This window comes from Acanthaster planci, linkage group LG01 (genome assembly GCF_054643075.1).
Source record: "Acanthaster planci isolate LZ-2023a linkage group LG01, COTS_SCS, whole genome shotgun sequence".
NCBI classification, from domain to species: Eukaryota; Metazoa; Echinodermata; class Asteroidea; order Valvatida; family Acanthasteridae; genus Acanthaster; species Acanthaster planci.
Window position 1 is genome coordinate 14,495,936 of NC_141777.1, and position 15,821 is coordinate 14,511,756.

At 40.1% G+C, this 15,821-nt stretch overlaps 2 protein-coding genes across 14 annotated transcripts in view; one reads left to right on the top strand and one right to left on the bottom strand.

The window, feature by feature from the left end:
* wdr27 (WD repeat domain 27) overlaps window positions 1-2,717 on the bottom strand; it is a 254,700-nt gene extending 251,983 nt beyond the window's left edge. For 7 of the 12 annotated variants that reach the window (XR_015428172.1, XR_015428174.1, XR_015428173.1 and 4 more), the window contains exons 1-3: window positions 2,183-2,532; window positions 708-885; window positions 185-326 (exon numbers count right to left, since the gene is read on the bottom strand). Coding sequence is in view for 9 of the 12 variants with exons in the window: in XM_087148074.1 (XP_087004200.1) it covers window positions 185-326; window positions 708-845 (280 nt within the window). In the remaining 3 variants the exon portion in view is untranslated. Of the gene's footprint in view, window positions 1-184; window positions 327-707; window positions 886-2,182; window positions 2,533-2,558 lie in introns of those variants that run through there. The other 5 variants (XM_087148094.1, XM_087148090.1, XM_087148087.1 and 2 more) reach the window with 3 other exon arrangements.
* Window positions 2,718-10,273: 7,556 nt separating this feature from the next.
* The window catches only part of LOC110979473 (TOG array regulator of axonemal microtubules protein 1-like), a 55,657-nt gene continuing 50,109 nt past the window's right edge, over window positions 10,274-15,821 (top strand). Inside the window, exon 1 of one of the 2 annotated variants that reach the window (XM_022235291.2) lies at window positions 10,274-12,522. In XM_022235291.2, coding sequence (XP_022090983.2) covers window positions 10,528-12,522 — 1,995 coding nt within the window. In that variant the 5' untranslated portion in view covers window positions 10,274-10,527. The remainder of the gene's footprint in view (window positions 12,523-15,821) is intronic. The other variant, XM_022235292.2, reaches the window with a different exon arrangement.

Consider the following 15,821-nt stretch of genomic DNA (forward strand, 5'->3'; position numbering starts at 1 on the left):
AAATTCAATGCAGATTTGAAGCCAGAGATTATGACTAAAACGTTGGTAGGTCAAATGTTAAGGTTCATTATTCAGTAGATTTGCTTTTCACTTACCACAAATGACCCACTGGGGATTCATAAGCCCAACAGCTACATGAAAAAAAAATTGGGACAGGGATGTATATTGGTATGAAAGAATTTACCCAAGTCATAGGTACTCCTGGCTTGTTCCACATTCCAGACAATGATGTAATCCTCTGCAGCTGAGCAGACCAGGGTTGGGTTATGCTGATGCCCAAAACACAGACAGCTTAGTTTCTTCTTGTGTGCTTCTAACACCAGCGGCTAAGAATCATTGACATCACACACAAACATTTAGTGTCTTAAACCCACAATGCATGATAGTGAAAGTTCAAGCTGGCTAAAATGTGACCCACAAAACCTGCTGATTTCAGGAACTGCAACACACATTTCAAGTACCAGACTGAACACGTACAGAGCATGTTCATTCCTTCAACTACTCCCTCTTATTATTATCCAATTTGCTCATGAATCTTCTTGTAACTGTGCAACTGTGATTAACAGCAGAATTGAAGCTTTACAGTACTCTGAATTTCATCACTTGCCGTAATATCCCTCTGGCATCTGAAGATTTTGGCGCAGTTAGGGTTAATTAATAATGAGAAAACTAACTTTGATTAAGTGCAAGCAAGTTCTTGGCAGTACCTTAGAGCTGAGGCTCTGCATACTCCAAATGCCCGCTGACTTGGCGAAAGGCAGTGCCAGATAGATGCCATTACATGCCAGCTGGAGATGAGAGGGTGCAAATGGAGTGTACAAGGTGCTTTGATGCACGGCTGTCATAATGGATTCTCCTCAACCGCGTAGCATGCATAGACAACCACTAGAAGGGATGCATGTAAATTATGGTTTTTAGATTTAAATACTGGTAATGCAAGGTGTGCATCAATCATTCCCCACACACTTTTGTATTAAGAATGTTCAATGGAAATTGGAGATCTGTATGCATACGTACATGTACACGTAAACACCATAACACACTTTAAGCACAAGGCCTTTATTCTTCAGACTGCCATTTTGGATTATGCTCCCCTTGGGTTCCCCCCCCCAAAGTCTCCAGTTTGTGTTCAAGAGCCGGCCTCAAAAGTAGTGCAGCGATGCGGCTTTTTTTTTATCTTCACTTATTTTCTGGAAATGATGTCCGTACGTAGTATAATGCGCAGTGTCCATTGGGACTGCATGCGCACGTAACACCAGCTGCTACCAACACTAAAATAGACTGGCCCCCATACGGCCTTTTACTGTTAAAAAGCATTTTCAGACATGTCCATGTAAACAGGACATACAGTAAAACCACCTCGTTTGTCTGGTTCCCAGATATAAATGTATAATACAGAAATGACGCCATCAGAAAAAGAGTGCCCGACTAACTGTATGGGGAACTACTCATAGGATACCCAGCACAATATGCAGCAAAGGGGGACCCCCCAATGTGATGCACAAGCTGTATACCCTATGCCTACTGCACCCCCCTCGGAAATCTGAAAGAAGTTCCAAAGATTCCATTGACACAAAAGAAGACAAAATAGAGCAGGGGTCCCCCTTTGCCACATATCGTGCATCATACATGTATGACTGTTAGAGGGACTGATTGGAGGGCTGTACATATTACTCAACTGTAGCAGGATTTCAGTCAATTAATTAAGCAAGTTTGCTAGCTTTTGGACATCGTTTTATACCAAATGAAAGACTTTTCATTTTGCCGACGCACAGGTCTACGGCAATGTGTGCACTGACCATAAAACCAGAGACTTTATTTTTTTGGCCCTATTCACATTTTTGTTAACACTCTGATTCTGAAATGGGAAGGAGCCTACATGTATGTAACTGTTTTGCAATAATTTCAATTACAGCCTCACTTTGAAACTATTTTTTTCATTTGGATAAAAGGCAACATGAATTTCTAGCCATAATTTGGAAATACCCATTGGAGCACAAGGATGCACTGCAAACGTCGAAAAGGCTTATTCCCCCTCCCCCCCGACAACACGCCGCTGCCCGGCGATCACGCCGACTGCACCCACAAAAGGCACAAAAGTAACAGCAAACCACAACCCTGAAAAATCTATGCTACATTGCAAAGTTTTCCAGTCAAATGAAAAAAGTCACAGCATCCTTGCCTGATAATGATATTCCTGATCACAATTAAGGTCAAGGAATGTAAGCAGAAATCAAAATTTCCCACCGCACCAGCATAGTCATGTAGTATTCAGTCTGGATACCAAACCCGATGAGTCCAACTATTACCTTAGATTGCATACCGGTCGTTAGGGAATCTTTGGCAGGGAACCAGACTAGGTAGTACTCCAGATATTAAAGTATACCCAGCAAGAAATGAGACCGAGGGGTACCCCCCCCCCCAACATGTCCAATCCCTATACACATTCCAGACTATTGTTACTTAACACATCCCCCCAAGATGTCTGAAAGGAATTCCCCAGATTCCTGCGAGACAATAACCAACACAAGGCAGGGGGATAAATCTCCGTCTCATACCTTGCTGCATATGTATAAAAGGATCCGAAGAAAAAGAAATGGGGCTGCGTACGTATCACCGTGATGAGGATATCGACAAGAACATAATATCAAATCAGTGCTCTGGAATATCTGATTGATGTTATATTCTTGACGATATTCCGAAGAAAAAGAAGTCTTGTACCGCACGAGGGCGCTATTGAGTAAGAAATCAAACTTGCATTAGTCCTTCAAGATGACTCGCAATTTTGAGTGAAATCGTCTTACAACTGCTTGTTTGTTTCTTTGTATGCTCATAGGTCCAAAAATGGATTAGATTGTTCAAATTTTTAAAAAGACGTTGGATATTTTGAATATATTGTTCAAAACCAGGCCCGTAACCAGGACTCTTCGTGGGAGCCGAGGGGTGCGAATCCTCAACAAAGCGGACCACTGAAGCATAGGCCTAGATCTTTAGCTGTTTTATTATCAACATCAGGATTCATGAGGTCGTTTTAGGGGCAAACCGTTCTTTTATAGTTCAAAAACGTTTCTTGCCTCAAAAGCGGACCTTTTAGTAGCGCGGATGGGGTTCCAATGCACCCCCGGGTACTGGCCTGAAAATCCATGTTCCCCGGAACCAATGGCGACTCCCATGTATGAAAACATTTAAATGATCAGAAATTAAATTGTAAATTATTTGGTATTTTTTGACTGGTACAAAAAAAATCCAATTTCCAAGCTTACAGGATAGGCCTTCTTCAAACTGAAGTAGTTTCAGTGTAATACATTACATTTAGGTGGCAGGAACATTAAAACTCACAATGTAGTTTTGCACTTAATGCTTTTACGCATTGATGATGCTTTTACCCATTTACTGAAGACGGTTTGAGAATGAACGTTGCATATTTGCCTTAGGCTGCTTTTGTATGGTGTCCCTGGTGGATGGCCAGTGAGCATGGCAGTCAGTATTGGTGTTAGTATTAAGTGGAAGCGGCTGTGTTAGGATGAATGAACTTTTGAGCATTTTTGCCCAAGTCGATATGCAACATTCATATAAATACTTGGATTTCCTTAAGTAATTACTCTGCATGCTGAAGTTTCATCTGATTTTCACTGTTTCCATTTATAATTTCATACAGGCCTACTCCTACTACCGTTTAATAGACTTTTAGTATATTATAACAGTGGTCAGTCGAAATATATCATAAACTTCAAGGGGCTCTTTGATACAAAACGTAAATAAAATCGCAAATTTTTAAGGTCCATCAATAGTTTGATCGTTTTCCCATTGAAAGTATTCTTATCGATATCAGGAATGAAGTCCGTGCTGTCTCAGGCCTATGCTTAGCTGATGGAAACAAAGCAAAATGAGCGGAGCCCTCCTTTAAAAAAAAAGACGACTTATGCTGTCTTCGGCTGTCTTCTTTCTTCGAAAAAAACTGGATAAAGAGGATCAAAAGAACACATGATAAGCATCTTCTGAAACAAATTTTGGATTTTTTTTAACCGATGAGCGTCAAAATCTAAAATTCTTGAGCATGCTGTGCCAGAAGGTCATGCAGCAATTAAGCTTCTGGAACCTTCGCCTATGGGGATTTTACATTGGGCCGTCCTATCACGTTCGCTAATTTTAGGAAAAACGAACTACCCAAAGAAACACTCATACGGGAATTTCTCCTTTGTCCTCAAGTAATATCTTAGAAAAGTCACCTGGAGACGGTTAAAAAACGAATTTCATTAACGAACTTTCACTTCCGGCAATATCGTTCCTATAGATCTCCTTATTCGTGCATATTTGTTTTCATTCCCCGGCTTACGTCAAAACGAGACTGTACAACGTCGCAAAGATTTACCTGCCTACAGTGGAGTTGACCTGACACAGTTTTTGTCAGCAAACATTAGAATCTTTTGTAAAAGCGGAATATTGCTTTGAGTTTATTTCCTTATAAATTACAAATTCGACAAAATATTATGGTCTGTTTTCATTTTGCCTATCACCAAAAGACTACTGGTACCATAAAGTATAATTCCGTAACTGTTCATCTGCATACGAGACCACAGCATTGGACTCTCCATGTATTTTATATTTTCAGAAGTGCGTGATAGGTCTATTTTTGGCAGGATTTCTCATTTAGGTCAGGTAATTTTCAGTTTCTATAACTTATTATGCGGCGCGTGTAACTGTTCTCAAATAGCCTCGTGCTAGGCGTGCGCTGTTGGCATACCAAACTGGTTCATTTACAAAACCTCCCTCGGAACAAACTATCCATCACTTTATGGAAAATGGAACAAAGTACTCTGCAGAAACATCGAAGATAAATACTTTTCGCAACAGAACCTATGAAACAGAAAGTTTGTACTTCAGTGGGAATCAAGTTGCAAGAATGTGGAAACACGTGGGAAAAACTACCAATCGAAATAGACGTATTTTGGTAATCATCTTAAGTTTATCCGCTTGGTAATAACTTGCTTCCGGCATTAGTCCCTGAAGAATTAACAGGAAATGGAAACAAATTTATCGTCATGTCAACAACAGAATTAATTTGCCATAGAATAATACTGTATACTGTCCTTTTTAAGGATAAAAAGGTTTCATATACTTTTCTGTTCGTCTTCATCAAATTCTGTGGAAAGGTTTAAGTGATTAAAACTGATCAGTCCAAAAGCCAGTTCAAGTACAAACGCATTTGCAACACGACAGCATTGACTGATGTCTCCAAAGTTTGCTCCGGTTATCAATATGCTTCCTCAAATTTAGATATCAAAGGACAAAACTCAAGAGGGGAAAAATCAAGATCAGGTTAATTAATGTCAGCTGAAATTAAATGGCAATAATCTAAACAATAACAAAATGTAAGGACAACTTTCAGCACAAAGTTATAAAAGCCATCCACAAGAATCCTAAAACCGTTGGTATCCATGAAAATCCATGAAAACAGAAAACAGGAAATTTTCTATTTGATTTTTTTCAGCAAGAAATGTTTCAAAACTCACATTTACATTTTCTGGAAAATTTGAAAATAACAACACTGGAAGTGATTTCCAGGTGGTCGAATTGAACAATGCTCTTTGGTAACCATTGTCCAAATTAGACTTCACGTGTTCAAGTTCATTTTAAAACGGGACAGTTAGTCGAAGGTACGCCATTTGTTCAATTTAGCTGTCGGTTCTTGAAAATACGAAATCGCATGCAAATAAACCTTCAGAGGGTATTTCTCCTTATTAATTGTTACGATTCTTGCTTTGTTTATTTTACTTTAGTTTTAGCGGTCATCACAACAGGTGTTTTTGATTTGTTGATTGAAAGAAAAGATGCAAATTTTTTATACTCTTTAATTTAAATTCTCCATCTAAAAAAGTGGGTTTTCTAGAAAAATAAATCTAACATTTGAGCCCTTTCTACTGAGTCTAGATTGGGATATGTGGTCCAACTCTTGCCAAGTTTTTCCAACAAGAGCAATTAAGGCTGGATTTTGGTCAGACATGTTTGAATGTGTACTTTCCAATTGAAAACAAAGAGATAAGATTTATTCTACAGAGCAAATAAATAAGAATTGGATATGTTCGCTTATTTTTTCTCTTTCTATGTTTTATTGATCATAAAAACGCAAAACATACAGTAGAAAGAAAAAGCACGAATTATACACAATTAAGGAGATTGAGAAAACGGGAGATAAATGGAAAGTATAAAAAAAAACTTCAGAAAAAAAAGTGGGGACCATGAACAGATGTAGAAAGATGGTCACTGTATATGTCCATTTGAAATAACTGCATAGGGTTTATAGAATTAGAATTGAAATCTCCATTTTTTATAATGAAGACTAAGGGTTTGATTTTTGATAGCAATCTTATATTCTATTTGATATTGATTTTGTAGTCTTAACCCAAAAAAGGAATACATTTGAATCTGGAATTTACACCTATATAAATAAAACTTAGTACAAAGAAAAACATAAGTCAAAAATTTGTTACGGGGAACTCCAAAAAAGAATTCAAATTTCCCAAACTGAATTGAGTCTTTGAGATTTTGGTTGATAAAAGACATGAGGTCTGACAAGATGGGTGAAACATGGTCTCACTCATAAAAAATATGAATCAAAGTTTCAGGACATCTATCACAAAAAGTACAATTTGTTCGCTTATTTTATTTTTAAAGATATATTTATTCGCGAATTCGAATGGGCAAGCTTACGCAACTGCAAGTCTGAATAGTATGCGTGTCCAGATGCACACTTTCAAATTGAATAGCCATTTATTTTTAAATTCCAGGAATACTGCGATCGGACAACTCACATCTCAACTATGAAAACTGTTTAACATCCTTTTTGGATGAAGTGTTTTGAAAAGTGATCTTTTTTCTTGAACATGTAAATATGTTCAATCATTTCTTGATATAATGAGGGTGCCATTTCTGTGACGTCAACCAGGGAGGAGGGGCTCTGTATAGTGTGACCCGATTTGTGAACGACAATCAAACTACACTGAAACTGCGCTGCAATAGCTCCCTATAAAACAGTATTCCGTAGAAATTGATTTCAATTGAATTATACAGGTACCTTATGTTGCATACATGAGCCTGCATGTGCATTATAAATTAGCCTGCTTAAGGTGACCTACTATAATCTAAAACATATCAGGACCTACTTCCTAACTTTTGAACACTAATAAACAATTTAATGGAATTTTAAAGTATTGAAAAACCAAGACCATCCCAAATACATCATCAATCACACATGTATGATGTATGAGTGCGACTTGGATGATCATTTTTCTCTCAGGTTTTCTGACTTTGTTCATTTTTTCTCGAGAAAATTCAATTAAATTGTTTTCGCTATTAGTTTCTAATGTAAGTGGAATCTTTGGTGCTCCAAAAGATTTTAACATCGTAATTTTTCCTGTGCGTACGAGATCGTCATTTCTTAGTATGGCCCCCTTCCATCATAATCAGAATTAACTACATCGTCAGTTTTCTTGAAGTCAACTTGTGCATTTATAAAAACACGTACTGATGCTCAATGTACCCCTTTGGTTTAATGTACATGTACCGGTACTGTACCCATTCGATTAGCTGCTTTCTGCACTTGCGAAATCTGAAGAACCAGATCTCTTTCTCTTTGGCATCTGCACTTTGTCTTGTACAACCTAAACAAAACAGATGGATACCTTTTCTTTAGGTAGTACTCCAAGCTATGACCAAGTTCAATGGTAAGATATGAACGTGAACTGTACATGTACGTACAGTATACAATGTACCTCGAACATGTTTTTACAAAATGCACAGGTTCGCTCCAAGAACACCAACCATAAAGTTGTACTACTCAGGGGGGGGGGCACACCAAGAAACGACGATCTCTGGCACACAGGAAAAATTACGATTTTAAAATCTTTTAACAGAGCACTACAAATTTCACTTAAATTAGAAACTAATAGAAAAAAAACGATTTAATGGGATTTTCTCAAGAAAAAATGAACAAAGTCAGAAAACCTGAGAAAAAGTGATCATCGAAGTCGCATCCCTGTACGTTTTCAATGGCCCTCTCAAACTTCTTGCCACCAAGGTCATTTGTGCGCGTGCGTGCAAATTATGAATTAAGTGAGAGGTCTATTGACAATTTCTGCTGAGGCATTAGCATCAAACATCCCCTCCTACAGTCTCTTTTCATAAGGAGATAGTGTGGCCGGAAATTATGGAAGGATTGTGGAAAGGTGGGCCAGCATCAATTCCCACGGTTTGGGAGCTTCCATCTGCATGAGGGCAGAGTTGACATACGCAAGGATGAAAAATGGTCCTCATAGTGCCACAGAAAGTAGAGCGAAGCTATTTGAAAACCGGGTGTGATAGACTGGGGGTGAGTTTGTTTTCTGCGAATAAAATGTTATTGGCTAGCACACCAAAAATTGAAAAGAAATGGAAAAACTAGAGTCAAACTTCCATGTTATTGAGCCCTGAACTTCGTTGAATTTCCACCGTTTGGGGTTTGATTTAGTTCACCGCACCCTTAGCGGCGGACAAGAACGACATTACCAGGATAGAAAGCAAAAATCCCCAAAATTGGAGGGGAACTGTAGGCTCTCAAATATTTTTTGTGGGAGACGTCATGGTAATTTAGCCCCAATAATGTCATTGTTTCCGTATAGGCCTTTATGAGGTATTCAAGTTAACAACACACAAAACGTGCGAAGACTGTCTTAGGTAAATGGTCAAAATTATTTTCAAGAGCATTATCTTCAAGCACAAGTGATCAAAAACTTCTCGACAAGTGCTTAGTTGCCAATACAAGAATTAAGTCATATATTCAACTCTTTGTAAACCGAGAAAATGGCGGAGTAAACACTTTTCATACATTTGTGTATCACCGCCCCCTCACCAAGCCATGGAAATTTGAAATTTAAAAGCGGCGTATACTCTTCATACACTTATAGGGGGCGATGTTTACGATAAATATGTAATGTGTATCAAACTCAAGCAGAATCTTTCATCAGAATGGTCCACATATGGCTTTTAAAAATGCTTTCCTTTTAGTGATATTGCAAAAATTTTCGTCGTTGGTAAATCCTGAAATTTCTTCACAATCCACTTTAATGATTTTGCTCATCACAAAAAAAGTTTGGGGGATCAAAAGCTCATTCCCTCTCCCCCAGATTTACGCCCATGGTTGGTAAACAACTTTTCCCTCAAAAATAAAGATTTTGCCCTTACCAGTTTTAAAATGGGAGAGTTATTTACTTGGTAATCAGCAACCGTCTTTATACTTCAAAGTGTCAACAGTTGTGAGAGATTTTTGACACTATGTGAAATGTAAATCATCCTTCTGGTTTCGGAATACTTTTTTTTTTATTACCGAACACTCTCGGGATGCATCATAGACCTATATTTTCTGGTGGGAAAACGGTTTTATTGTCAGTCTTCAGACTTAAAATTGGAGACAGACTTCATGTCAGGAAGGAGCTACCCCTGTTGAAAGTTCTTACTTATATAACTTTCCCTTCAACAAAAAATCCTTCGGATCCACGAATTAGGGGGAAAGGAATTTTTAGCAGTAAAGTAGGATCCAACTAAAAACAAACATTTATCAGAAAATAGTTTGAAACAAATAAACAGCTGTACGGGATGCCAGCTTTTATTCAAGTCTGGTATCCCCAGGCAATGTGAAAAAAGTTGTTTCCACTCACGGCCAGTAATATTTTTTCAACCATAAATGGTTAGCAAAACCTCAGCGCTTGTTACGTAGCAAAAGGAAGACCTGGATGTGGGTGTCAGTAACGCTATAGTTTGAAATTAATGGCAGCATCTCCAAAAAAGAATCCCAGTCCCGCCATTTGATATACATGTACCACCTGTCCTCCACCAACAATTAGGAATGACATATTCTCTTGTCCTTCTGCATTTTTCGAGATCCTTCCCAAAAGCCTCTTAGTCCTTGACTTGAACTAAACGTAAAAGTTAGCTCTAGTCGGTCGCGAGTTGCGCTATGGATAAAACTGGAAATAATGGGCCAGGCCAGGTTACGCGGTCCACATGGAGGTCTAGCACAGAGCACAAAAACACCGTGAAATACATGTACATGTAGGTCTGGACAGCATTTTGATCTTGTCATAATTTTTTTTATATTACAAGACCAAGACGAATGTTTTTCTCACGAGAATTTATTTCGTGTTGGTTCGCGTTCTTCTTGCGCACGTATGCACACAAGCTTTTTAGATATTTTATGCGGGAACCAATGATCTGTCGACTTGCTTGCTAGGTGCTTGATACATGTAGGTCACGTGACCACAATATGTGTGCAGCCATCTTGCTGTAAAGTGGGGACCCAGCTTTACGAAAAACCGACACGTTATCCCTTCACTCGTAAGACGAAATGTGCCTGATTTTGTAAGTTTTTACCATAACTGTGTCATGTGTGATATCAAGTACTTATCCCCGGGGCTGTGACTCAAAAACAGTTTTGTATTTTGCTTTATGGACGGTGGCAAGCCGCCGTTATCGTCGGGTGTTGCAGTTGCATGAATGGCTGGAACGGTTGCCAAGCGGCCTGTACACAATTTTAGTCATGTTGACCTCCAGTCCGTGAAAAAAAGGGAAGGGGAACGAGAGTATAGCGACCATCCTGAAAGGTCTGCAGCACAAAGAATGGATGAAGATGACATTCTGGCACAGCTAGAAGACGATGGATATGCCGAACAGAGAGCCTTCATTCTGGATGATCTCACCCAGAAAGTTCGCCGAGATGGGGGCAGGTTACCCTTCGATAATCGACATGCGCTTTTTCGGGGGCTGACGCTAGTGTTGCTGGACCAGAACTGGGAAGTAAGGTTGAAATGCATTCAGTTCATTTGTGAACTCATCCCCCAGTTTGGGCCAGAGTTAGACTCCTGCATGGCCATTGTACTACCGCAGATCGTGGCCAATCTGGGGGACAGCAGAGTTGCCATTCGAAAAGCAGTCATTCAGACACTACACATACACATGAAACACACAACCAATGTGCAGCAAATTTTCACCATCCTAGTCACCCATGGCCTCCAAAGTAGAGATCCCAAAGTTCGCATGGAAGCAACCATCCAATTACCTGTACTACTAACAAGAGAGTTTGCCTCAGTGGATCTTTCGAGCATCACTCATGCTCTGGCTAAGAAGTTTTGCGAGGATAAAGATGAAACTCTCATTGACACCGCTGGAATTTCACTAGAAAGAATTCGATCTTTAGTCGGTAAACAGCAGTTTGATTCTTACATTCAGCAATTGCCATCGCGTGATAGAAATGCATACAACCAGCGTGTAGTCAGCGCCGTTAGACCTAGGGATACTGAAATACATGTACACAAACCAGCACCGGATGAATCCAGTCCTGGTCATAACAAGGAGCAAAAGTTGGGGTCAAGTTCCAGGTGGCAAGGAGATACTGAAAATGGAGAGCGATATGAATTTGGAATTATACCAAAGCATGTTATGGACCAGTTGCTGGATCAGACACAGTGGAAAACAAGAGCCAATGGGGTACAGGAGCTGAAGACCATCATCTCTGCACTGGATGATGCTTCTCGCATTGTACCTCACATGCTTGCATTCATAAGCTTTCTCTGCAATCTCCTTGATGATGTCAATTTTAAAGTGACACTGTTGACCCTTGAAATCTATGGTGTGCTGGTCACCAAGCTCAATACAGACGTGAAACAGTTTCTGAAACCTCTTATAGCTGCGCTCACAAAGCGATTTGGGGACAACAAAGTGGTTATCCGCCAGGCCAATATGAAGGTCCTCATGCAGCTGATGCACGTGCTGACCCCACAGTCAGTGGTCAGTGCCATTGGTGACAGCCTGAAACACCGTAAGTCAGGTGTGCGCGAGGAAGCACTGAACATTATCATAGCCTCGCTGCTGACCTTCCCCAGCTATGACTTTGACCTTGCCAAGCTCTGCCAGATGCTGGCTCCCATGCTTGCCGATGCCAAGCGCCGCGTCAGACAGGCAGCCTTGGAGTCATTCGCAGTTCTAGCCCAGGCCATGGGACCCAGCAGGATTCAACCACTCATCCACGCTGTTGATCAAGTGGAGCTCAACATGGATGAAGACGGGGTCATGAAAGCAGTGCAGGCAAGACTTGCTCGCAGGCGCTTACCCAGGCTCAATGAGGATGGCCTAGTGGAGTACGCAACTGCCATACCCACGTCTGCTACGAGCAGAAACAATCCAAGCATGTCCAAAGAAAACGACGTACAATGGATAATGAAAGGAACAGGGAGTATAACCTCAGGCAGTGCTAGAGAGAGGAGCCACGTGGACCCAAGGAGTCTCGAACTATCTCAACCCTCACCTACACGTGCCATCCCTGGACAAACTTCCAATCAGGAGTCATCCCCACCAAAGAGATACTTCAGCGCAGGGAGAGGGAGGGGCAAACTACCATGGGAGGAAGAGAGTGATACTTTGGAACCAGAAGAAAGTTTGCCGCCTGGGAACAGTGTCAGTAGGACGCATATTATCAGCAGTGCACCAACACAGGTCTGTATGAAAATATCTCTCCCTGTTCAGAAAGAAAGTTCTGTAACCCAATTGAAAACAACAAGTCATTTAAATGAGTGAAAAGCAGATTATTCTTGTTGCTTGCAAAATGCCTCCCACCGTTGAAAAAATTGCAGAATTCTTTATTTCCTTTCACTCAAGACATAATTTACATTTTGTAAAGTGTACATGTATTAATCAGGGCTTACATGTACATGTACAGTGTACATACATACTGGTGCATGTATGTACTTCCATAACTGTAAGTGTAAGGTTTATTCAAACCTCACATATGGCTGCATGTACAAACTCACTTGACACATTTTGGCTGTTTCGATTGAGACAATGTACATTGTACATGTACATGTACTCTACCATCACAGCTACATGTATTTGTGCAACAAAATTTCATATATACATGTACTCTCATACATGTATGCCTTCCTTCCTTGATGAAGTTACATGTATATGTCTGATCGGGAGGTTTATTCACCTTACATGTATATCCTCATTAAAATGGTGAAATTCTTGAGCACTTTGCCCATCCACACTACAGAAAATCAGCAGCATGTACTCTTAATAGCTGTCAGCAGCATGACAGCTTGACCAATTGCAACACAGCTCCTATCTTTTCCTTATTGTTTTCCTGACCCTATCAAAATTTAAGTTGGGCTATGATTGGTCACTGGAATGGAAGCGAATTGGGCCAATCGCAGTATGGATTTCATCTATGGGTGACAGGGAAACAATAAGGAAAAGGTACTTTGTACATGTAGGAGCTGTGCTGTGATTGATCGAGCTGCTATGCAGCTGACAGTCATTGAGAGTACATGCACACGTGCATGCTGCTGATTTTCTTTGGCATGGATGAGCAAACTACATTGTACTCATGAATTCCACCATTTTAATGAAGATATCAGGTGAATAAATCTCCCCATCAGGCATGTATGAGATTGTGTTGCACAAATACACGTAGCAGCGATGGCAGAGTAAGTTGGCACAATAAAAAACAGCCAAAATGTGATCATGAGAGTTTGTACCGGTACTTGTACAATGTACATGTACTAGTACCAAGTAGCTACATTTATAGATACATGTACATGTAAGGTTTGTGCAAATTATGCACATCGATAGAGCATGAAATTACGGTCAGACATTTCCTGACCACACTCCAACCGCTGAAGTGCTCGGGCAAAATGTCTGAACAGCGTACATGAAGTCATTGTTCAAGTCTTGTAAATATATAATCATTGTTTACGAGTGCTGTCTGCTTAAGTTGCTTTATGCATTGAGGAATAAAGAAAACAGCCGCGACTCCACTGGGGCATTTGCTCTTGAAACATTCAACACAGGCATTTCAATAGCTACCCCAGCAAATCATGAATTCGGCATACGTACTGTACACTGTACGTACATGTACATGTACGTAGGACTTCAGCATGGTACAGTAAAGCGAGCAGAGTACGGGTGAAACAGGTTACTCCCTACAAAAAGACCTGAAGTCAGGTCGCCATTGACAGGTCTCTTTGCACACATGTACCAACAGTTTCTGTCAGAAAAAGTTGACTTTACCATGGTTACTTGATTTCGGAAACCTTGGTCAATGCCTTTTTTATGCTATGACCACATCGCCCAAACAATAATGGCATTTGTACTTGGTTGTGTGTGTTCCAGTATAGAAGTTAACCTATTCATGTACCGGTACACGTACATGTACACTGTACCTCCATGGTTTCAGGTTTTTCAGGGTTTTCTGGTCTTGTTCACTGACAAGTTGTGAAGCCACAGCGTGGGGTTTGGGGCCGGCTGAAGGGCCCCTAAAATTTTGAACCTTAGATGCTCTCTTGTGCATTCTAGAGCATTTCCTGAGCTTTTCACCAGTAATTTCCCTGGGAAAAATGAAAGATTTAAAAGTAACTAAGTACTTTATTCCAGTGATTTATTTTCAATTTTTTACAAACATGTTTACATTGCAAAAAGTTGGTCAATTATTTTTCATTGACAAATCTTTGATTGGCAGGTGTTGCAAAGTTCCATTTTCAAATTTTGTACGACGATGTGGTTGTTTTCCTTTCAAAAGTGTATCGGTCACAATTTTTTTGCATATGGGTAATGATCGGGAAAAGAATCAGGCCGATACACAAGTTTTTACGTGGGGATAATCCTGATATAATGTACCATATACGTATACATATACCGGTAGATGTACGGTAACTGTGTGTATTGCGTGTGTACATGTACAGTTGACTCTCGTTAATACGAGGGCCTTGGGACTTACAAGATTAGCGCATATTATGCGGACCTCGTTTTACGCAAAAACTGCTGTCCTGCTCGAAGTATGTATTGCCAATCGACCGTAGGTAAAGCGTACATGTGTGCAAGCATGCATAACCCTTTTTGTTTAAAGGCACATAGTATCGTTTTGTTACATGAGTTTGATTTTAAAAAGTTTGTTTATAAAAGTGAGATAAAGTTTAACAAATAAAGACTTGTAATGAAGAATAATTATAAAATGTAAGAACAGAGGAAGTGGAATTTCCACCAGTCATGTTGATGCAGAGCGACATGTCCCCAGCCCTGCATGCCGTGATGAGATCCACATGCACACACGTAACATAAGTACATGTACATTAACATTTTAGTTGGTAACCAACACCAGAGCTGCGCTTGTTGCACTTAAAAATGGGAGGAAACCAGCTCTTGGTGTTGTGGACAGCAGAGGGCGAATATCAGATTTTACTTGGGAAAGGTGTGTGGGTTTGGTGAAAAATGGTTGGCAGGTTGATACACTTTTTTCTTCCAAACTTGTGGTTATTTTCTTAAACATTTTGGACTGAAAACCACGGTTTAGTCATGATTTTCTTAATTGAGAACTTATAGAAATGTCAAAATCAGACGGTGTGATATTTTCATGTTACGGTGGGGACTGGGGAGCAGGTAAGGATTTTTAGACGGAGGGTGGGCAGTTTTTTGGGTTGGGTGTTTGGCTACAGAACGCAATTTTTATTACATGTAGTTTCCAGGGGGAACTTTGGTCTCGGGGAATTTCGGGGGGCAGGGAATCAAACAAAAGATTTCTTTTGTTCACCACTATCCTAAATACCGTAGCTTTTTTGGCGGCACTCACTTGTGTTCAGGTGGTACCAGAGCCACCACACAGAATTTCTATGTTGGGTACGGGAACCGCAAATGCCCATTGTTCGTCTCTCTTGCAGCACCGGACCCAAACGGCTCGATTCGGTGAGGGAAAACTGCAGCACGCTGTTCTACTGTATACGAATAAATTACGGAAGCGCCTT